General features: G+C 30.1%; 1 protein-coding gene across 1 annotated transcript in view; it reads right to left on the bottom strand.

The window, feature by feature from the left end:
• LOC107449804 (sodium/calcium exchanger Calx) overlaps positions 1-24,630 on the bottom strand; it is a 78,305-nt gene that overhangs the window by 38,243 nt on the left and 15,432 nt on the right. The window contains exon 2 of the mRNA XM_016065460.4: positions 3,566-3,929. Within this exon, the coding sequence (XP_015920946.1) occupies positions 3,566-3,921 (356 nt within the window). The 5' untranslated portion in view covers positions 3,922-3,929. The remainder of the gene's footprint in view (positions 1-3,565; positions 3,930-24,630) is intronic.

Below are 24,630 nucleotides of genomic sequence, written 5' to 3'. Positions count from 1 at the left end.
TGCTTAAGAAAATAAAATCTCTATCTCACACTAAGCTTCAACGAATGTGGTAAATCTACGATGTCAAAGCATTGAAAAATTGAGAAGCATGTCTCTAATATGCCGGAATATTGCTTTAACTGCAAACGATGAATTTTAGAATGCTGTACTTAACTACGGTTGTTTTAACTACCATTACAGTTGATTTAATATAACTACAGTTGTTTTAACTGCAATTCATGCATTTTAGAATGCTGCATTTAACTTTAGTTATTTTAACAGCCACTACAGGTGATTTAACAGCCAATGCAGTTGATTTAACATTACTACAGCTGTTTTAACTGCAATCCATGTATTTTAAAAACGTTTCACTAGCATATCAAAATACTCATAAAAATTCAGTATAATAAACGTTTCCTATATTAATCTTTTAATTAATAGAATCAAAATTATCTTACGCACTTAAACTATACTTTGATGAGGTCTGAAAATTAAACGTATAATAGTGTACTTTTCTATCAAAAATTATTTTTCCAATTAAAAATAATAATAAAAATAAAAAGCAATTATTCTCGAAATTATTGTCGCATCCAGAATACTAAAATAAAATTTTTCTTTTAAATAAGAATTCAAATGAATGCGATTTTTGAGAAGCTCAGAGTAACTTCAATTTTAAGATATCTTTTTTCTTTTCCTCTTTTTTTTCCCCCCTCCATTTTTTCTTGGATTTAAGTGGGATCAATTGAAGTTAATAGTTGAGATTATCCCTGTCCTTTGAGATTTGTTTAATCTGTATCAAGTAAAAAAAATTTTTAATTCGTTTATTTTAGCTACTTTTATCTGCTTATAAGAAAATATATGATGTTAAGATCTTCTAAAATATAAAAAAAAAAACTTAAGACCTGGTCTCATAATAAGATGTCATTAAATGTCCAACTATTTATACGTTTCAATTAAAGTACTAAATCTTCAAAAATTTCAATTATTACAAATTCTAGAAACCAGATATTTTTGAGACATTAAAAATTTAAAACCTTTGATTAAAAAATGTGTGTAGGCCATGAAATATATATCGGCAAGTTTTATTGCCAGTTCTCAATATCTTAAGCAAACTAATTAGTTCACAATATCTTATAGATATCTAATTTTAATTTCCTTGTAGATATCTAATTTTAAATATGGTTTCCCTACCAAATATTTGAATATTTCTTTTCGATAGTCTGTTAAATTAAGGTCTGAATTAATAATTTTAAGTACTTTTTTATGCATTAGATTTATGTTTGCATGGGTTTTTATAGAAAGTTCATATTTTCAATAAGCATTATCTTGAAAATTGCAATTTCTTATTTTTCAAAATCTTGCCTTAAGGAAGAATTTTTATTTATTTATTGATTTTTAGAATATTGGAATAGGCAGAATAACGCACTTTATTGTTTTTTCATTTCTTTTTTTTCTATTTAAAAAGCGATGTTTGTTTTAAAATGAATCTACTCTATTTCAATTATGTTATTGCCATTTTTTTTAACAAATTGTGTAGTTTTTCTTTTAAAAAAAACATATTGATGGTTTAATTTTCAATATCTTAAAGCAAAATTGATTATTTTCCTTATTTGAATTTTAAACTTCTCAATAACTCTTTTTTATTATTTCATTAACTTCAAGAGTTAATGAAAGGCTGATTAATGAAAGTTAATGAAAGACTAAAAAGACTGATTCAGAAAAAAAGGCCAAGATTTTCATAGAATGATATAAAAAGCCATTGATAATAAATTTTAAAAGTCCAAATAATTAAACTATTTTCATCTTTTTTTTATTAACAATAGAGATCCCTAGCAAATATTCATTTTCCGTAAAAGATATTTTTCATATCAGATAATAATTTTAAAAATGAATTGCCAAATTACACTTTTCCAAACGCATAACAAAGAACTAAATTAACAATTACTAATTTTGAGTTTAAAAAAGGAAGTATAAGAACATATATTGTATGATGTATCAAACCGCCATCATTCTTTTCCAAAGTACGTGACAATAGAGATTTGTTGATCATATTGGCGTAGGTTTTGTGATAAAGAAATACCCAAACTCTCCCAAATATTTCACCATAATTCAGATAAGAATCTTCTTTGCCTCGAAGGCTCAAAATGCCCACGCGCTCACACGATTATTGTCGTTCCACAACTTGGCGCAAACTTTCGCTTTTTAGAATCGGATGGACCGGATATTTTGGCCATTTTACGCTCAAATGGTGGAGAACATTAGAGAACTAAAATGTGGCCAAGTCAAAGGCAAAATAAGAGGACATTTACCTATAGGGATCAGTGTTCTTCGAAATAAAAGCATGGAATAATGTTTAAAAGACATTTTTGACTGTTGTCAAAGTTAGAAAAATCATTATTTTACTTACGCGAGTGGGTATAGCAATTGACGAATAGAGCTTGGAGTCATATTACAGCAAAGGTAATGTGTCAAAAGCAATCCGTTTTGGTGATTAAATGCTTATTACGTCAGAAACAACATGGTTCAGTAATTAAATGTTTACTGCGTCGGAAATAATTCAATATAGTAACCTGCAAGGATCAGTATTTTATTTTATAACCGTCGTTGAACAGCCGACCTAATTTTTGGGTTTACGTCTAATGTTCAACTACGTAGTCTTGTAATTTTGAACCCAATCCAGAAGACAAGGGAACTCCTGGATCATGTATTCGGAGGAATTTTGATTTCGTGGAGGACTTTTTGATGGAGCTAACCCGCATTTGCGTTACATGGAGAGGAAGACCACGAGAACCTCCCAAGGTTTACCCTGACGGCAAGGGGACTCTAACTGTGGTCGGTGCAAGCCGGATGCGGAATTCGTATCAACTAGGATTCGAACCCGGTTCACCTCATTGGAAGGCAAACGCTCTATCCCATGAGTCATCGCGGCTGAGCAATCAGTATTCTTCAAAATAAAAACATGGAATATGATTTAAAAGGCACTTTTTGAATGTTGTCACAAAGTTAGATAAGCCATTGTTTTTCTTACTCAGAGTGATTGCTGCAATTGAAGAATAATATTTGGAGTCATATTACACCAAAAGGTAATGCGTCAAAAACAAGTCATTTCGGTAATCAAATATTTACTGTGTAAAAATAAATAGAGTGTTTTAGTAACCAAGCATTTACCACGTTTTAGTTGTTAAATGTTTGCTACGACAAAAACAACTCAATATGGCAAATGTTTAATGCGTTAAAAATAACTCAAAGTAAATCTTTACCGAGTCAAAAACAACGCAAGTTGGTCTTATAGTCAAAATGCGTCTTATAGTCAAAATGTGTCTTATAGTCAAAATGTGTCTTATAGTCAAAATGTGTCTTATAGTCAAATTATGTCTTATAGTCAAAATGTGTCCCTTGTCAAGTAATCCAATTTAGTAGTAAAACATTTACAATCGGGAATTATGGTTTTTGCGTTAAAGAAAGAACCCAATTAAGTAGTCAAATGCATTCTGCATTGAAAACGACCTCTTTTTTACTTTTCTAAACTCAAATTAATATTACTTTTCAGAAAAAATAAGTTCAAAGTTCAACAAACTAATCTTACCCATTTCCGACAATTTCAATAATGGACAGCAGTATCTCAGGTGCACTGGAGCCTAGAGCCATGAGAGTCAAATTGGCAACTGTGTCATTCCAAACTTTGACTTCAATCACTTCTGGCTCTGTCTCATCAGAGGTGGAAAGCATGATCTTACGGGTTTTGCTAGTGATTTTTTCGATGGAACACATGAATATGTCTGCAATGATGGCCACCCCTAGAAAGCAGTAGAGAAGGCCCAGAAGGTAGATGAAGGCTCTGACCCCCGGGTTCCATGTGGACTCATTAATGATGGGGAGGAGTAGGCCCTCACTGCACCTGTAGTCGAAAGTATGGTTGTGGTGACTATACATCATTTCCATGATTCAGCCTGCGGGAAAATAAAATAAATCCAAATTTAGATGACATATATATGTTACAGCTAAAGTTATAAATCCGGTTATTATTAATACTAACCGGTCACTATTAATAATAACCGCTTCTTTTGTTCAAAGTGAGAAATACCGGTTATTATTAATAATAACCAATGAAGTTTGGTCAATGTGACTAAACGGTTTCGATAGCATTGGGACATGGATGTACCTCTTTGCATATGTGTTACGGTTAAAGTGATAAATCCGGTTATTATTATTATTATAACCAATGAAATTTGATCAATATGGTTAAACGGCTTCAATAGCATTGGAACATGGGTGTGCCTCTTTGTATATGAGTCACGGTCAACGTGATAAATCCTGTTATTATTAATACTAACCGGTCGAAATTAATAATAACCACTTCTTTTGGTCACAGTGAGAAATAAAAAGGGGACATTTTCGTATCGTGACCTGTGACAGAATAATCGCCAAGTCTTGGAATTTCCGGGCAGCGAGAAACTAAAAAAATTAAAAAAACAATCACAGAAAGGGACCAAATCGAAGCGTATAACCCAGGGCAAACATCTATAGTCCGTTTACCAGGAGTTGGCAATTGACTCCGCCTTCATCACGTGATACCCGACGATACTATTTCGCTATTTTTGAGAGAAGGATGTGAACAATCCTGAACAAGGTTGCTATTTGGCGATCGTATGTCAAAAATATTTATTTTGCAATTTTTATGTGCATTTTTCAACATTAAATATTTCATAAATTTAATGACATTTCTTTCTTTCGAGTGAATAGTATGTCCTTTTTGAGACATTTTGCTGCAATATATTTAATTAGATAGAGTAACGAAAGATATAATAGCAGATGATAAAGCGAAGTCAGTGACTGAAAAAGAATTCACTATTCACGTTTGGCGAGCAGTAAGGTTTGTCTCAATTACTCAATTTCAAGAGCGGGGACGTTTCTCTCTATACTCCCCGTCCTTAAATGAACTCTTCGCGTCCAAAGAGGTGGAGCCAAGTGCCAACTCCTGATGAACGAACTATACAAGTATTGATTTAATTTTTCCTGTTTAAAATCAATTTGGCGATTGTAGTTGACGTGGCAGATCACGATACGGAAATATCCCTAATGAAAATGCGAAAGAATGACATTAACCAAACTTCATTGGTTGTTATTAATAATAACCGGTTCATGTGATAAATTCGCTTAAATTATTCACTTTAACCGGTTTATTTGGTTTTTATTAATATTGACTGGTTAGTATTAATAATAACCGAATATTCACATTGACCGTTAGACAAACATAAGTAGACTTATAATGTGAAAAGTGCAAAATTATTAACAGCTTTAGAGCAAGTTAACAGTTTAACACAATTTGTGAATTTTATCAAAATTTCGCAATATTAGCACAACTTTACAATATAAGCACAATTTAGCAGTTTTAATTCAAAGGTTTGTACTTTTCGATTGAAAATCAAGGTTGCTTTGTACTAACTGCGTACTGATTTTACATACGTGAGAATACGAATTCTCTTTACCGAGAGAGGTAAGGATACGCGGTTAGCGATTTCTAAATGTTAGTGATAAACTATATAAATAAAATACAAATATATTTAGCACAAATTTTGAAACGTTGTAAATCTATTCCGATGGTAGTTTTTCTTTTTAATATAGCTGGTTAAAATATTTTATACTATTACATATTTCTATTGAATAATTTAAATGTTTTTAGTAAACTATAAAGGGAGAAAATGATATATATTTATATTTATTCCAGAAGTTCGAATTTTCCCTACATAATTTAAGAATAGCAACAAAAAAAAATGGTCGGCAAGAAGTTCCTTTATATTCTGCGACTTACAAGGAAATTTTTTCTAATATCTCTATCGCATAAAATTAGTTAATTTAATTAACCGTAAAGGTAAACTAAGCAAACAAATTGATTTCGATAATCTGATAAAAAATAAATCAATAACATTACCAAAATCTATTCTATTTTATGAAGAATACTGTTTTTAAGCTTTTAATGCAAAACTTACAATAAAAACTAAGCAATTATTTTTGTACGCAAATAGCTTGCAAATGATAAGCTATCATCTTCGAAAAACGTACGTATTACAGCGTCGTTTAAAAACTGTAAAATGTCACGGCTACTTTTTAATGCATCGTTTATCATAGGATGTTAAAAAAAAAATTATGTAAGGAAAATAACGATTACAGGCCTGAATTTTAATAGTTAATCCAAAAATTCGTACTTTTCCCTAAGCTGTAAAAAACAAAATGGATGAAACTGCATTCCTATTAAGGGCTATTTTTTCTAGGATTTCATTCACTTATAAAATAGCTAATTTAACTAACCGTTAAGGTAAACAAAGCCATCGACACAAATTTTGTATGCAATACGCAAATTCAGCCTTAAAAAATAACATTTGAAATAGAAATAAAGTAATTATTTTTGTTTGCAAATGGATTTTCAAAGGAAAAGCTATTATCTTTGTAACACAAAAAAAAAAAAACAGTTACATACCATCGTTTAAAAATTGTATTTACGTTACCGTTTAAAAATTGTACTATGTTACCGATTAACCCTTTGACGTAGAACTTCTAAACATACTTTTCATTTTTTGCATTAATTTAGGTCAAAATAATATTATGCATAACATTTTATAATTTATGGTTACGAAATAAAGCATTAAGCGCGAGTGTCTTTTTTTTTCTGCGTTAAAGGTGAAATCTTCGGAGCACGGTTCAATTTCAAACAATAATTTTTCAAATTTTGCACTTATTTGTAGTCATTTAGATCTAAGAGATATCGTTACTCATCATTGAAATTTCTTTAAGTTACAAAATCAATTATCGATAAATTTTTGAATAGGAATGAAAGAAAAAAAAATTTCAAACTACTTTTTTTCCGGATTTTATATTTTTGTACAAATTTAATTCCGATAATCCAACACATTTTAATTGGTAACTATTAGACTATAATTTATAATAAAAAAATACCAAAATATGTTTTTGCTTGTAATTAGATCGTCAGAAAAAAAAATACTTAATGGACATCAGTGTTCCATCTGCGCCAAAGAGCTAACAAAGTTCTGTAAGTGATATACTAACGACTACAGCCTGATATTTGATATTTCTTCCAGAAATTCGCACTTTTCCATAGCAGCAAAAAACAAATAGTAAAAATTCCCTTAACACTGGGTTTACGGGACGCGTCATTTTGACGCATTTCGAATTTTATAAGGAAAATTACAAAACCCGTTTGCATTTTTATTTTATCTCTTGTAATGACTTTTATCCATTGATCGAGGTAAATATATATTGAAGTCTATTTTCTTCAAAAGCGTTTAAATAATGAAATTCTCTTTGTGGTATACCTATCTCTACGGATGTGCGTCAATATGACGTAATCGTAATTTAGACAAAAGTTTGAGTAAACATGCAAACATCACATCAATAATAAATAGTAATGTACCAACAATACTTCGATCCGTTATCCGATATCGTTATCTCAAATGAAACAAGCGATAAGCAACTGCTGCCGATAAGCAATAACAGAAAGTACATACGTAGAATTTCAATTGATGTCAGAATGCGAAGAGATTTTGAAGGTTTCAGTTGCTTAGTTCGAATATTGAAAAATAAAATATTGGAACATTTTTTGAATTATTGATATTATTGTGAACCTCAATTTTATACGATTTTGACAAAAAGCCCTTCTTTATCATCTGAATATGTCTAGAAGAGGAAATAAAATTTTACAAAACATAGTCAGTATTTGTGAGGAGTATTCTGGTTCTGAAGAAGATGGAAATAGGCCGGAATAGCAAGGTCGGTAGGGGTCGGTCCGAGAGTTCGTGGGTTCGAACCCCGCCGGCCGAAGACTCCCCGTGTAGTAAAGTGACTGATGCACGTTAAATCTGTCGAGTCGCAAAAGTCCTCCATGTTCCCATAACAAATCAATACCTCTGGGAGTACTGGATTGGAGATCGATCGTTCTCTGATTCAGGTCAAAATTACGATCTGTGGATGAATGAATGGATGTATGAATTTGTCCGCCCTATAAACGGGCTCGACGTATAGTGTGGCAGAAGTCCAATTCTTGGTCATAGATGGCGCCACTGAAAAACAAGAAACGCACACTCTGCCTTAAATTTGCTCGCTTTCACCAAACAGGCTTGCTAGTGCGGCAGGTGGCATTAGAAACAACAACAGCAGATGAAAATGAAGTGATTCAAAACGAGGATGAAGTCGAGATTTTGGAATCGGGTGAAAGTATGCAAGCACTGGAATCATCAGACAGTGAAGTAGGAAACCGTCAGAAATTAGGTCTTTGCAGAAAAAGGATGTGTATCCTATCCGATTCTGAATCTGAGAATGAGACAAGTATTACGAGATTGTCCCAAAATTCGGACGCATTTTGTGATACAGAAATAGCTGTAGATGGAACAACTTGGACGAAATTGAAAGTGGGCGGCTCTAGTGGTCGATATCCTATCCACAAAATCTTCGAAGACATCGTTGGTCCTACTGGCCACGCAAAACGAAATCACCCACCATCTAGTACTTCGGGAGAACGCAAGACTTGCCAAATTGGCTTTTGTAAAAGAAACAAGAGCAATAACACCTGTAAAATATGTGAAAAGGTTGTTTGCGGAAAGTGTACAAACAAAATTGAGTATTTGTGTAAAAGATGCGCGAAATAAATGTATAATATTGAAATACTGTATAATAAAATTATTAAATAATAAAAACTTTCCATAAATATATATCTCATATTTTCATTTTTCTTTTCTTATAGTCTATAATTACATTGCTTTCTAAGTGCTGTTATGTGTATTCGTTCATGCGTCAAATTGACGCGTGTTCGTAGAGATAGGTATATAAGAAACGTCCGTAAACCTGCGTTAAACTTCATAGCTTATAGGAATTTTTGTTGCATATAAATTACTGATCTTCCCTATAGCCTATAAAGATAAAGGGAATATAGTTTCCCTAAACTAATATGTGTAGTTTATAATTTCCCTATTCTCTAAAGCAGCTATTCCAAATTTTTTTTCCATCTATGGAGCCCTAAATTATCTAGTTTCTTTCAGTGAAAATCCGGCAAAGTTCATTAGCTGTAGTAAATATACTATTAAAAAAACTTAATTATTTTGAAAATACTTAATGTGAAAAAACTACTAGTTATTTTGAAAAAAAATTTTGTAAAAAAACTACTAGTTATTCTGAAAATATTTAATGTGAGAAAACTAATAGTTATTTTGAAAATATTTAATGTGAAAAAACTACTAGTTATTTTGAAAATATTTATTGTGAAAAAACTACTAGTTATTTAGAAAATATTTATTATGAAAAAACTACTAGTTATTTTGAAAATATTTAATGCGAAAAAACTACTTTTTATTTTGAAAATATTTAATAATGGAAGAGTAACATATTTAAGAATCATGATGAATGAAATATTTAATAGTATGCATATTTTCTTGGCGTATGCATAGGCTAAAAATGAATAAAAGAAATTGAATTATGGTTTGCAAAAAGGAATTATTATAAACGTTGAGTACACTTATAAAAATAATTATTTATTCTTAAATTTGAATTATAATTATTTATTCTTAATATAAAAAATAATTATTATTTGAAACTAAATAATTATTTATTCTTAATATGAAATAAAATGAAAAATAATTATTATTCTTAATATAAATAATAAATAATTATTTATTCTTGAAAATATAAATGATTATTATTCTTAAATAATTATTTGTTCTTAAAAATGAAAAATAATTACGAAAAATAATGAAAAATAATTATTTATTCTTAAATTTAATTATTTTATTTTGAATTGAGAAGATAAATGAGAAAGACTTATTGGCTTACTTTTATAAATGCATATCCTTTTTATAATTTTATTCACTATATCCTTAGTGAAAAAAAATTTTTATTTGCTACTTTTTTTCATTGGCATTTCTAAATTAGTTTATTTAATCAACCTAAATATTAAATAAACTATGGGTTATTAATTGGATATGAATATAATTATTAATAGTTAAAAAAATATTAACTTCCGGAACTTCTGTAATATTAGGTGGACCGGAAAATAATGTCGTTTCGGAGCATTAAATATTCCTTAATAGTCTTAAAAACCAATTCATTTTTTTTTTTCGATTCATTTTCGATTCGGCATTGAAAGGTTATTTCTAATGAGGGTGAATACATTATTGATTAAAAAATAAAATCTTAATAACAAATATCAAATACACCGAAACGACATTACTTTCCGGTCCACCTAATATTTCAAAGGAACCCTAGGGTTCCGTTGAATTCCATAACTTTGGTCTCAGTTTTTGGGAACCTCTGCTCTAAAGTGTAAATAATTAGTTTCCCAAGATTTCTGTCACATAAAAATTAGTTAATTAACCGTAAGGCTAAACAATGCAATATAGAATAGATATTGATACACCGGTTAAAAAAAATTATAACAAGCAAATTTATTTCTGTTATCAGATTTAAAAACAACTCTTACAATAAAAATAAAGTACTCATTCTTGTGTGCAAAAGTCTTCTCCCCAAAAAAGATAAGCCATCATTTTCATAACACGAAAGAAGAGTTACATATCATCGTTTAAAAACTGTATTTACATAATGCCGCGGTTAACACATATTAACGCTTCGTTAATATTAGGGTGTTACGTTAGAAACCCACTAATGACCAAATAAGAAGAAGGTGAAAATAGGTCAATTGAGTTTAATGTCACTAAAAAAAGAAGTCATTAAATGGGGATTATTTTTACTTTTATCTCCGTGATGTCACTTTTTTTACCGTGACTAGGTGAGCTAGCAAATAAATGTAGGCTAGATTGTAGAAATTAATAACTAAGAATATGAGATGTGTACATAAACGTAAATGAACTGTCGAAAATTGTTGGTCTAAGTTTAGATGGATACGATGAACAATGGCAAGAAAAAAATAAACATGCAATCACTTTCCTTAATGGATCGAAGTTAACATTAAAAATGTAAATAATGTAACGCACAAATTACAGGTGCTATATTTGGGTTTCTTATTAAGAAAGAATAATATTTGTCTTCATTTGTAAGAAACATAATATTATGAAAAGTCACAATTTGATAAGTCAAAGTAAATTTGGTTCATTAAAGGTCATGAGATTATTTTTTTTATTTTTTATGATGGGGTAAAATAGGAATGTTACATAAAAATTTTTATTATTGAAAACTAAAATTGAGTTTAGTGTTAGATATTTTTTCTAAAAAAAATCTAGTTTATCTTCTTAAAAAGAAGCTTGCTTTATTAAAGTTGACTTCATATAGTTGCATTTTATTTCAGAGTGGGGCACTCAGGTCAGATTTTGAATTTTTTTCTAAATGAGAAATTTAAAAATCAAACTGCCTTAAAAAATTTTAGAATATTTACGCTCACGCACGAATTTTTTTTTCACATCGTAATAATTATTATTAAAAAGAAATTTATAAATGATACGTCACTAATTTATAAATGATTCCCACTTTCAGAGCAATTGATTTTATTTATTTTTTATTTTATTTATTTATATTTTTTATTTATCTATTTATTTTGGGGAAGTTATGCCTCATTTTAGGAAAAATGCATTAAAAATGTTTGAAGCCGATTTTGATGTTAAAATATTTATTTTGAAATACAGCTAGGATGAGTTTCAGCTAGATAAAAACATGTTCGGTTGAGTTGGAAAGACAGCATGATAGGAACAAGTTTGGGCGAGTAATATAGCTAGGATGAATTAGGTCTGGATTACTATAAGAAGTTTGGTAGAGTTTGGAGTACAGCTAGCGTGAATTAGAATTGGATAAAAATAAGTTTTGTAAAGTTGGTATACAGCAAGCTTGGAACAAGTCCTGTTGAGTAATACAGCTGGGGTGAGTTACAGCTGGATAGAAAGATAGATATACGGTTTGGAAGTTGGAGTGCAACTAGGTAGGAACAAATATGGTAGAATAGTACAACTAGGACGAGAGTAGGATAGAAATATGCTTGTTGTACAGATAGGATGAATTATGGCAAGATAAAAACAAGTTTGACACATAATATACTACAGCTAGAATGAATCAGAGATTGATAGAAACAAGTTTCGAATGCAGCAAGGTAGGAAAAAGTTTGGTAAAGTAGTACATCTAGGATGAGTGAAGAGTAGGATAGAAATAAGATTGTAGTATAGCTAGGATGAATTACCGAGAGAGAAAAAACAAGTTTGGTAGAATATATAATGATACAACTAGAATGAATTTGGTCTGGATACTAAAAGAAGTTGGGTAGAGTTTGGAGTACAGCTAGCGTGAATTAGAATCGGATAAAAATAAGTTTTGTAAAGTTAGGCATACAGCAAGCTTGGAACAAGTTTTGTTGAGTAATACAGATGGGATGAGCTACAGCTGTATAGAAAGATAGAAGCACGGTTTGGAAGGAACAAATTTGGTAGAATAGTACAGCTAGGACGAGAGTAGGATAGAAATAAGTTTGTTGTACAGATAGGATGAATTATGGCAAGATAAAAACAAGTTTGACACAGCATATACTACAGCTAGAATGAATTAGAGATTGATAGAAACAAGCTTCGAATGCAGCAAGGTAGGAAAAAGTTTGGTGAAATAGTACATCTAGGATGAGTTAAGAGTAGGATAGAAATAAGATTGTAGTATAGATAGGATGAATTACGATGAGAGAAAAAACAAGTTTGGTAGAATATATAATGATACAGCTAGAATGAATTAGAGATTGATAGAAATAAGTTTGATTAAGTTTGGAATGCAACAAGATAGGAACAAGTTTGGTAGAGCAGTACAGCTAGGATATGTTAGAGATGGATAGAAATAATATTTTAATGCAGCTAGGATAAATTAGAACAAAATAAAAACAAGTTTGGTTGCACAGCTAGAATTAGAAATTGATAGAACCAAGTTGTATAAAGTTTGGAATGCAGCAAGGTAGGAAAAAGTTTGATAGAGTAATATGAGTTAAGAGTGGGATAGAAATATGTTTGGAATACAGCTAGGATAAATTAGGGCATGATAGAAACGAGATTGATAAAGTTTGGAATGCTGCGTGGTAGGAACAAGTTTGGTAAAGTAGTAAAGCTAGGATGAGTTAAAGTTGGATAGAAATAAGTTTGAAATACAGCTAGGATGAACTAGGGCTTGATAGAAACAAGGTGGATAGAGTTTGGAATGCTATGTGGTAGAAATAAGTTCTGTAGAGTAGTAAACCTAGGATAAGTTGAAGTTGGATAGAAATAAGTTTGGAATACAGATAGGATGAATAAGGGCTTGATAGAAACAAGATTTGATAGAGTTTGCATCGCAGCAATTTGTAGCAATATCGTAGAGTTTGGAGTACAACAAGAATGAATTAAAGCTCGATAGTAGTAAGTTCAGAGTACAAATTGGTGAATTAGAGATGATGAATTAAATCTAATTAACAAGTTTGAATCAATTTTTGAGCAAACATTTTCCTGTCTCAAAGCAGCCAAGAAGGATTGGTGACATTGCAACAATAATCGCATGACAGGTTGTTCATAATAGGGCAAAAGAATAAATGTTAACGTAGTTTTGCACTTTTAAAAAATAATACCTTACTTGCGTTTTTAAAAATGCGCCATTTACTTTAAAAATTAGTAAACAAGAATAGTTTAAGGATGTGAGAGAGCGGCTTTGCTGTGTTAAACTCAAAGTATTCAAAGCAACAATTTCAAACTGTGCGCGTTTTACTTAAAAAAGGAAGGTCAACAAAAAGACATCTTTGATTCCCGGAACCTAAATTTATCTGAAGAAGATAAACCTTACAAAAAATTAAAACATTCCGCAAATTTTGAATTACAGAAGCTCATGGTTTCAAAACCCATAATGATTAAATTTTAGCAGGTAATTTTGATGCATTTTGAGGAAAAAATTTTCCAGGGTTACAAGAGTTTCAGCTTATTGTTTAATTTCTTGAATAAAAATATGATTTAAAAATTATCTTGACTCAAGCTGTATGGTTTATAATTTCTGATATAAAAAAAAATCTAACCAATTTCGGCTAAATAAACAATTTGAAATATTGCATCACTTCTGCAAAATGCGCAAAAAAATGACAGCGATGATAATTGAATCAGCGAAATTTTTTCCGAATGCAAATTATACCAAAATAAAATCCTGTTAAAATCTGGAATCCAATCAAGTCAATTCGTACCAATCAAGTCAAATCATAAATAAAACTCACAAAAATAAAATAAACAATAATGTAAAACATAGGAAAAAAACTGAAATAACAAGCTAAACTCAGAATTGGGAATAGATCATCGTAGGTCAATTCTTATCTTATTTAAGATGCAATCTACGTGTAATTCGTGTGTCGTTCAAGTTCATTATTTTTTTTTCCTTTTTCATAACTATTGTTAGCTCAAAACGTTAGCACTCTTTATTAGAATCAGATCATGCGATCTAGACCTAGTTATCTAGTTGCCTAGCTTTTCGTTCTGGTCAGTTAAGCTGGAACAAAACAGAACAATTTCCTCCACTTAGTTGAACCGAAAGTTCGAAGTTTTTAAGTGCCTGGTTTTTGATCTCTTATACTGCGACCTTTTCGCGATCTATTTTTTTTTTTTTTTTTTTCTCTTGTGCGAAGCCGTTACCTTTAAGAATCAAGTAAAAATTTATAGGTAAGATAAAATAAGTGCAGATAATGAGACATTGATGCTTTTGTAGTGAGAACAAAAGAAAAATAGTTCTCCAATTTGAAATTGAGAATTGCTGAGGCTTTAAGAAAATGATTTCTTTTACTTAGAGTTATTTATTTGAAAATAATTTGCGTTGAAAAAAATCATAATAATCATTATTCAAAACCAAAATATAATTTGCAAAATATTTTTTTTTTCATGTGATTTCTTTTTCTTGAAAATCAAGTTCTGCCCGATGTATTTTTTACAGAGCTGACGAAAAACATCCGCCTCTCGCTCAAAAATATTTTAATTCATTAGAAGAAAAATAAAGTCAGACAAAAATTTCTCAGAAGTTGAACTATAATTGTTTCATTAAATTACATGATTTACTTGAATACAAAAGTTTTAATTTGTAAACATGTTAACCCTTTGACGCAGATGAGGACACCGGTTTCCCTTTTATGCATATTTTTTTCCTGACGCTCTAATTATAAGAAATATATTTTTTTTAATTACAAACAGTCTAATAATTAATGAAAATATGTTAGATTATCGGAATTAAATTTGCACAAATATATAAAATTTTTGCACATTACTATGAGGAAACTATATTCCCTTTATAAGCTGTAAGGAAAATCAGTAATTTTTATGAAATAGAAACCCCTATAACAGGGGTGGCGAACCTTCATGCACCAACGTGCCATTTTTTCTAAAATATATTTTAATGAGGTCATAGACGTGCCCGATAAATAGTTTTGAATTCGTGATTATTGGGTAAATAATAATACTAAATACTATCAACTCAAAACTATTTATTTACTAGGAAAAAAAATTTTTTTTTGCAATGTTTCAGTTATACGCGTAATTCAACTTAAAGTAACATCAGTGTGACTTCTGTTGTTGCAGATTAGATGGCAAATAACATATATTAGGGTTATAAAATGTTAGTTTAAGCAGAACTGTTAATTTTTTATGCTAGTTATTTATTTTTCGCTTATAATTTATGGTTATTAATTGCTTTTTTTGGCATTAATTGTTCTTTTTTTGTGAATTTTAATTGAATTGTTAATATGCTTCATAGTGAACTTTGTGATCGGTGGCGTGCCCAAAATATTGTGTCGCGTGCCATAAGTGGCACGCGTGCCATTGGTTCGCCATCCCTGCCCTATAAGCTATGTAGTTTAAGGGAATTTCTACTATTTGTTTTTTGTTGTTTTGGGCAAAAGTGCGAATTCCTGGAAGAAATATCAAAATTCTGGCTGTAGTTGTTTGTATATCACTTACAGAACTTTGCTAGTTCTCTGACGCAGATGGCACACCGATGTCACTTTTATATATTTTTTTGTCTGACAAGCAAAAATATATTATGGTATTTTTTTAAATATAAATAACTGTCTAATAATTTACTCTTAAAAATCTGTTAGGATTTCGATAGTCTACTAAGCATTATAATAGTTCCTAGATATTATAAGAGTCGCAAAATTTGTGAATTGCAAAGTATACAAATATTTACTCCAATTTAATCTGCGTAATATTAAATGACAAAATCCAAAATTTAAAAGGTACCGGTCGTACAGTTCTTGAGAAATAAAAATTTCAAAATATCGACTTGCTTTAAATGGCGAAATATGCCAAAAAGTGAAATTAACAATAAAGGTCTCAAACTTTCCGATCAATATCCCGGCTAAACTATTGGAAACATATATTCCAGATAGCGAATACCTTCGTTTTGAAGGTCAAAAATCCAAATCCTGCGGGGAAAAAAGTTCTTTTTAGTCAGGTAATGTAGATTTGCTGTCTGACTTCCTAACTTAAAATATCGTCTGCACAATTTAATTCGAATAGTTTAGATTAGTCCCTCGAACCATTAAGATTGAGTCATAGTGTACTATTTATCTATCTATCCATTTATTTATAAATTTATTTATTTATCTATTCATTCATTTGTTTCTTCATTTTTTCATCAATTCGTTCATTTATTTATTCATTCATTCATTCTCTGAGTATATCATAGTCTTATCATTAGACCATAAGCTCTTCTAAGAGTTTTATCCATCTATTTAACTATCCATCCATTTATCCATTCCAGATAGCGAATACTCTCTTTTTTAAGGTCAAAAATCTAAATCCTGCGAAAAAAAGTTCTTTTTAGTCAGGTAATGTAGATTAGTGGTCAGGCTTCCTAACTTAAAATATCATCTGCACTATTTAATTCGCATAGTTCAGATTAGGCCCTCGATCTATTAAGATTGAGTCATAGTACGATTATTAGACCATAAGCTCTTCAAAGTGTGCTATTTATCCATTCATTCATTTTGTCATTCATTCATTTTCTCATTCATTCATTTTTTCATTCATTCATTTATTTATTTACTCAGTCATAGTACGACCATTGTTAGATCATTTTATCCCTCCATCTATTTATCCATCCATCCATTTATCTATTTATTTATTTATTCATTCATTCGTTCATTCATTCATTCCTTGTGTCATAGTACGATCATTAGACCGTAAGCTCTTCAAAGTGTACTGTTTATCTATATATTTATTCATACAATCATACATATATTCATTCAATTTTATTTTACTTAATTTTATTTATTTCCTCATTGTACAAAAATTCTCGCTGAAACTATTAGTATAAAGAAAGGCTGTTCATAAACAGGAAAAATAGAATTTAACAAATGCTAGCAAACTGTTCTTACGTTAGTTTTGTAATAAATAAGAGATCAATTTTCAGTTGAAACAGTTGCAAAAATTGCTGTTCTAGAACCACCCTATTACAAAGGACAAGAAAACGATGAAAGAGAAGCAATTATATTTTCACTTTTAACATCCATCTACAAAACTTTTCCACAACTTAATATCTCAAAAACCCATGCCCGGATATTGGTACACAAAGTAACAACACCTGATAGTTGATACACGCAATGTAATTTACTATTAAATAGCATTTTCCTTCCTCCAGCGTATCTACTATTGTCTTTAGCACCGTTCCAAGGCCAAAATCAACAAAAGAAAAAGGTACGGGGGCTCAAACAAAAAACGAAACTATTACACGTGTGACCTGAGGCAGAGGTGATATACGTATGCGTTCAAGGTCAAATTTCTGGCCTATAAATGCTTAATGGATTCAGTGGAACACCTTTAGAATTCTGGAATAAAAAATATTCCAAAATAAGCGATGAATGAAATGAATCAGAGAGGTCAAGTTCTTGATGCCCTGTCCTTCCTACGTCGTGAAGGAATGGTGATGTCATTTGATTTGTATGTGATATGAAATTGAAATTCTTAACCCTTGTTAAGTTATTCGAAACCGCAGCAGCTTATCGCTTCCGGTGAAAGAATGATTTTTCAAAGTAGTTATATTATTATGTAAAACGCTTCGGTCAATATAATAATTTCCAAATAGTTCAGAAGAGCCTTTTAAGGTTGTTTTTCGAAGGCTCCGTCGCCTTGTGATGTGACGCTTTTTTACGAATAATATGCCATTTTTTTTAACTGCTGTAACTTGGCAACAGCTACTCATGATTGTTAGGTCAAGTTTAACCTATCTAAAGGCATCTGCCGGTGTTTATTTTGAAAATGGCGCTAAACGTCAAAATGGAGAAAAGCCACAGTTTTGTGAAAATGAAAAGCGCTTGTGGACTAATTTTTCAACATTTGAAAACTTATGCCAATGCTGCATTATCTGGGAGCATAAAAATTTGCAAAAATTAAGATTAAGGCAGTGATATTGATAATTTTCATCTAGGTTAAAAAAATTTGCACGATCGGCAATTTTTAAAAAAGTGTTTAAGAACTTTTAAAATATTTAAGTTATTAATCCAGTCTAAAGTCCAGATAATTCTTCACGGCAAGATGATATAGATAGTTTAAAATCATCGCATTGCTTCGAGTGTAAGGCACTTAAACTGTGACATTTTTTATTTTCCTTGGTAACAGAGCTTCGCAAAAAAAAGAACGTTAAAGGTAAAATATATATATATATATATTTGATGTAATGTACTGTTATCTAGTTCAAGTTCCGAAAGTACCTATCATCTGGAATCGAATAATTTAATAGGAAAATGTGGTTTTTAGCTCAATATGTTACCTCAAGCTCTTCATATATATTGTAGTTCATTGCCTTATCATAAATAGCCATTTACTAAAAATTAACTGTTAAATTTATAAATAGGTATTTATTTTATAATTATCAGTAAGTTCATTTTTAAAAATTTCACTCACTCACGAAAAAACAACTGTAAATTTCAGGTAATTAAGATATTTAAATGGAACAAAGATTAAATAGAAAAAAAATCAACTTTTTTGAAATCATTAGTAAACATACTCGAAAGTAAATATAAATTAAAAGGTGCAACCGGTCCACCCTTTGATTCACTAGCACGTCACTTTATTAATCCGAGAATTCACTAATAAACCAATATATTAATCTGAAAATTCACAAATAAGCCCATTTACTAATCAGAAGATTCACTAATTAAGCCAATTCACTAATCCGATGATTCACCAATAAGTCAATTTACTAATCCGAAGATTCACTAATATGCCAAATCATTAATTCGATTTTTTTTTTCTCTCCTTTCTTGTTTCTTTTTGTTCTCTCGCTTTATTAAGAATAATTTATAAGTTATGAACATCATGGAGATGCAAACCAATTTTAATAAAATATAAAAATTGAAAGTAAACATACTTAAAATGATTATGAGTAAAGTAAACTTATTAAAAAAAAACATACTAAAAGGATTGAATTCAAAAATGCCATCATGTGAAATATTAAGTTGATAGAAAAATGTTCAATGTTTTTTTTTTTTTTTTTTTTTTTTTTTTTTTTTTTTTTAATTAAAAAAATTGAAATTCCGAATCTTATGAAATGTTTTTGGCATTATATTTTATATCATTCGAAAAATTTCTTCTACCGGAATCTTTGTTTCTTTCGTCTTTTTTTTTGTGTTCTAGTTTATTTATGTTAATTTTCAGATCATTGAAATGGAATTTTAAGTTGAGAAAAATGAGCACTTTCGATACCTTCTTTTTGCTTTTAATAAAGTTTCTAAGACCACTTAACACTTGTACTGTGTACGGAAAGGATGCCATAGCTAAAAGAATCATTCCTGATTGGTAAGCTAAGTTAAAAAATGGAAATTTTAACCTTAAAGACGCACCTCGTTCTGGCTGTCCGATGAGTGATTACGCCAATTTTTGTACAAAAAACATTTTTGGCCTCAAAAATCCGAATCGCGCAAAAAATGGCATGTACATTCGAAGAAAGTACGTTTTTGTGTCTGACTGACGTTTCGTGTCTATATAACTTAAAACATCGTCTGCACTAATTAATTAACTTATTTAAGATCACTCACGACTCGAACCCTAATGGGTGAAGATCTGGTCATTAGACCCAAAGTTATTCAGGGTGATCGGTTTTATTATTATTATTATTTTGCGTACTGTACTAATATTCTGTAATAATAAAATTACTTATGTCCTATTTAATTTTTAAAGAAGAAATTAAAGCTTAAAAAATAAAACAAACTAAATTTAACTCAACCCATACGTGAACAAGGAAAAATAGTATAAAAAAGAATAAAATGAATGAAACCTGCTTTGATACAATAAAAAGATTGGCCTCTTTGAATAAAATTTTTTTTAAATTTGACACAACAATAAGTGTTTCGGCAAGAAACAAAAATGATCGCGAATTAATCGTGGGGATGGTATTCTTATAACCGCTGTGAGTTTACTGTTAATGACTGTTAGATCAAATTTAGCCTATCTAAAGCCAGCGCTGTCTGCGCTTTTTTGAAAATGGCGCAAAACGTCAATAGATAGAAAAGCTTCAGTTTTGTGAAAATAAAAAGCTTCCGTGGTCTAATTTTTTTTAAATTGAAAAACTTACTCCAATGCTGCATTACCTGGGGTCATAAAAATTTGCAACGTCTGAGAATAAGGCAGTGATTTTGATAATTTTCATTTAAGTAGAAAAATATCGCCAAATTGGCGATTTTTAAAATTAATTTTTTTTTTTTTAAAGTTTAATAACTTTAAAATATTTCAGTTATTTCTTTGTTCTAAAGCCCAGATTAATTTTCACAGCAAGATTATGTGTATAGTTTAAAATTACCACATTGCTTAAAGTGTAAGGCAATTAAACTAGTCCTTTTTTTTATTTTTCTTGGCGGCAGAGCTTCGAAAAACAGCATTAATTTAGATTAAGTGATCACTTATTTATGGTGATAGTTTTAGAATATGAGATAGTTTTCACATAAGACCCATTTTCAGAGTACATATTTCTGATCCTCCTACAGTATTTGTCCTTGAGCTACATCCGCCACTCAGTCGACCTAAAAAACGATAGCATAATTCAATTATGTTCGAAAATGAAAAGGTTGTGATATTTAACTCGTTGAAAAGAAAAGGGCTCAGATGTTATTTTAGAATAAAAACAGATTGCTGTTTCTCTTCCTAACAGCTTAAGATCACTTGAGTTTTATAGTTATTGATTTTTTTTCAATAGTTTTATATTTATTGATTTTTTTTCAGGTATCATGATTGAAGTTAATATAACATTACTGAAGAATAAGATTGAAATTGTCTTAGAAAGATATTCATTTCCACATAATTCAATAGATCCCAATAAATTACAATAAAAATATATTAAGAATATTTTGCATATTTTGAATTGTATTTAGGTAAAAGAATTTGGGGAAAAAATCCTGTAGTTTACAATAAAAGCAAGTCTTTAAACAGAAATTAATTGTTGCAAATTAGAAAAAAAAAATTTAATTTCCAGGAAGCAATGAAAAAAATATCACAAATGCTCCGGGGAAACAGTTATAAAAAAGGAAAATATTTATTTTAATGCATTTCCTGAATAAAAAAATATAGCTAGATTAAAATTAGTTAATCTATTCTTTCTTAACTGATTTTTTTTAAGAATATAAAATAAATTTTTAATAAAAGTTTTTGTGCGAATTTGGTTAGGTTAATTTTATAATTATATCAAGTGTCATTCAGTTACAAAAGTAACTGCATAAGTAATTCTATTTTCAATTTCAATGTAGCAAACTTAAATTTAAATGCAGTCTTTGTCATAAAATCGCAGCTATGCAATTTTTATTTTTGCAAATTTTAATGAGCGTTCTGAAAATATTTTCATTAACCAAATATCAATAGTGACAAAATGGAAGTGAGAGAAAAATCTATTAATATTTATGAAAAAAAAAATCTGATACGAATTTTTTGTTTATGGAAACCTTATTTAGGAGAGACAAACGTTTAAAAAAAATAATTAGCGTGTGTACATATGTTTTAATTTGATATAGACAAATATTTTTAATTAATTTTTATTTTTTATATTATAACATTTAAAATCGCATTATAATTAAAAATTTCGTTTCTCATATCCCCAAACTAAACATAATAATCGTTTCAGTGATAAGTTGCGTCAGAATAACGGCATATATCTAAAATATTTTACAGAGAGCGGCAAAAAAAACAGACAGTTTTAATGCAACCTCCTTAAAAATAAATTAATTAACAAAACATAGCAAATTACAATAAGAGTAGACCTTCACTAATAAGTAGATTTTATTGATTTCAAACTGGCCGCCTCTTCTAAATATGCAGAGGAGCAAACGCTTATTTTCAGCAATGGGTCTTCTACCTTTATCCCATTCCCGCCAAAGTTTTTGCTTTGGAGAATCCAAACTTTTGTATGGTTTAGTACAGGCTAACTAAGGATGCATGTAGGCCATGGGATTGAGATCTGGTGAGTAGGGTGGCCATTCTTCAGATGATATTTCCGGAAAATGCACCTTGCGCCACTTTGTGTCTTTTTGTCTTACTGAGCTGGAGCGTTGAAACATTCAGTTGACATTACCGAATCGCTTTTTGGCCCACGGAAGAACAAAAGCTTCTAGAATGTCCCACTAGAACACACTTTTTGATTTATTTTAAGGTCCTAGGCCACAAAACCCAGAAGTGTTTTGCCTCTTGCGCAAATTCCACCCCAAACCATGACCGGCTTTGGATTTTAGATGATGTTTAACAATTGCTGAGGTGCTAGGAGCGTCTACTGATAAGATCCAATCGTTCTAAGAATTATGAGCTTATTGGACGGTAAGCAACTTCTCCTCAGTGAAGAGGAATCTCTCCCAAAGCTGACTTGTGGCACATTTCTGAAAATTTCAATAAGAGTTTGCTCCTCTGCAACGCTGCAAAAAGCTGCCGCATTGGAAGCAATTAAATTTATTTATTACTACAATCCAACCTTTATTATTATTTGTAATGTTTTGTGAGTTTATTTATTAAAAATTGTTTACCCTGTTTTTTATTTTGCCGCAGTTTGTAATAAATTTTCTTCTTATTTCATAACTCACCTAGTCACAGAATAGACCACAAGTCAGTCGATAAAAATTAAATTATAAAATCAATTTTTTTTAGATAAAATTTTATGAATTTCTTTTGTAGATTAAATTTGGCAAACGCAACACCCGGTGACGACTTTCAATGAAATACTTCTTGATATAACATAATGTTCGCAGACAGTTATAATATGCATCACAGAATTCGATTTCATTACAGCTTCTGTTTTCTTTGTCAATTATACCAGCAGAGTCTTTTTTTTTCTCAGTGTGGTAGGTTGATTTGTCTCGCCTACATATTCCTTTTTACTAAGCCCACACAATTGAAAGTAAGATTTTAATGTGGGAGACTTGAAAATGTGTGTCGCTTGAAGCGCTAAGACTAACAGAGAAATAAATTTTATTAAAAATTTATAAATTTGCACCGTAAATTGTTTTTAGTTTCAAAATTATAGTACCGGAAACCTAATCTTTTTTTTCTTTTACTTACAGCTTCTCGTATAACAAGTGAACAAGAAAGAATGGCTTCACCATGCAAACGCTACAAGCAAGAGGTTAAGCCTTCTAGCAAGAGGTGAGTCTATTCTTCTCTCAATTTTTATGCAATTTAGGCAAGTAAATTAGAAAGTTTTATTAACGGGCTTTTCATATTGTTACACATGTCATAAATGTGTGTTTTTAATAAATTATTAAAGGATTTTTTTATAGATTTAGTAGAATTCAAAATAAGGAGAGAGTTTTTAAATGGCTGGGTAAACTCCTGCTTGAGGTTTCTTTGACACAGCCATTTTCTTGTTTTAACGGGGATCGTCTTAGAAATTTGGGACCGTTAAAGAATCCACCACAATATAGTTTATCGTAAAAACAAACCCTTCACAAAATATTTTATCGTCAAAACAGATCCTTCACAAAATATTTAATCGTCAAAACAGACTTTTTACAATATAGTTTATCATAAAAACAGATCCCTCTCAAAATATTTAATAGTCAAAACAGATCCTTTACAAAATATTTAATCGTCAAACAGACCTTTTACAATAGTTTATCGTAAAAACAGACTTTTTACAATATAGTTCATCGTAAAAACAGACCTTTTACAAAATATTTTATAGTCAAAACAGATCCTTCATAAAATATTTCATTACAAAAACTGACCCTTCACAATGTAGTTTATCGTAAAAACAGACCCATCACAATACAGTTTATCGTAAAAACAAACCCAATCCCACAATATGTTATGGTAAGAATATGTCCATCACAAAATAGTACAGTAAAAAAGGGTTTCTCAAAATTGAGCAAAAATTCGTCAAAATGCCTCTGAAACAAATATAGTCCTATGTACCCGTTCATCAGTATAATGACTTGATCAAATTTAAATAGTTTTAAAAATGTCACATCATGACAAAATGTGACCATCATATTCAGATGTGACCAAATTCAAACTTTATTACTTCCTTTCAATCAAATATGGAAAAGAAAATCTAATTCGATAAAAATTTACTGCACTTATCTTCATTCTAAATTTATTTCACGAATAATTAACACTTTCCTACTTACAAGGGAAACTAGGGAAGTGTGACTCGCCAATTTTGAAATAAACTAGTGGGATGTATGCAGGTGACGAACCTCCTAATGTT

Source organism: Parasteatoda tepidariorum, chromosome 10, assembly GCF_043381705.1.
Source record: "Parasteatoda tepidariorum isolate YZ-2023 chromosome 10, CAS_Ptep_4.0, whole genome shotgun sequence".
Classification (NCBI taxonomy): domain Eukaryota; kingdom Metazoa; phylum Arthropoda; class Arachnida; order Araneae; family Theridiidae; genus Parasteatoda; species Parasteatoda tepidariorum.
Note: the sequence above shows the minus strand (reverse complement) of the source record. Positions and strands in the feature narration are given on the sequence as shown.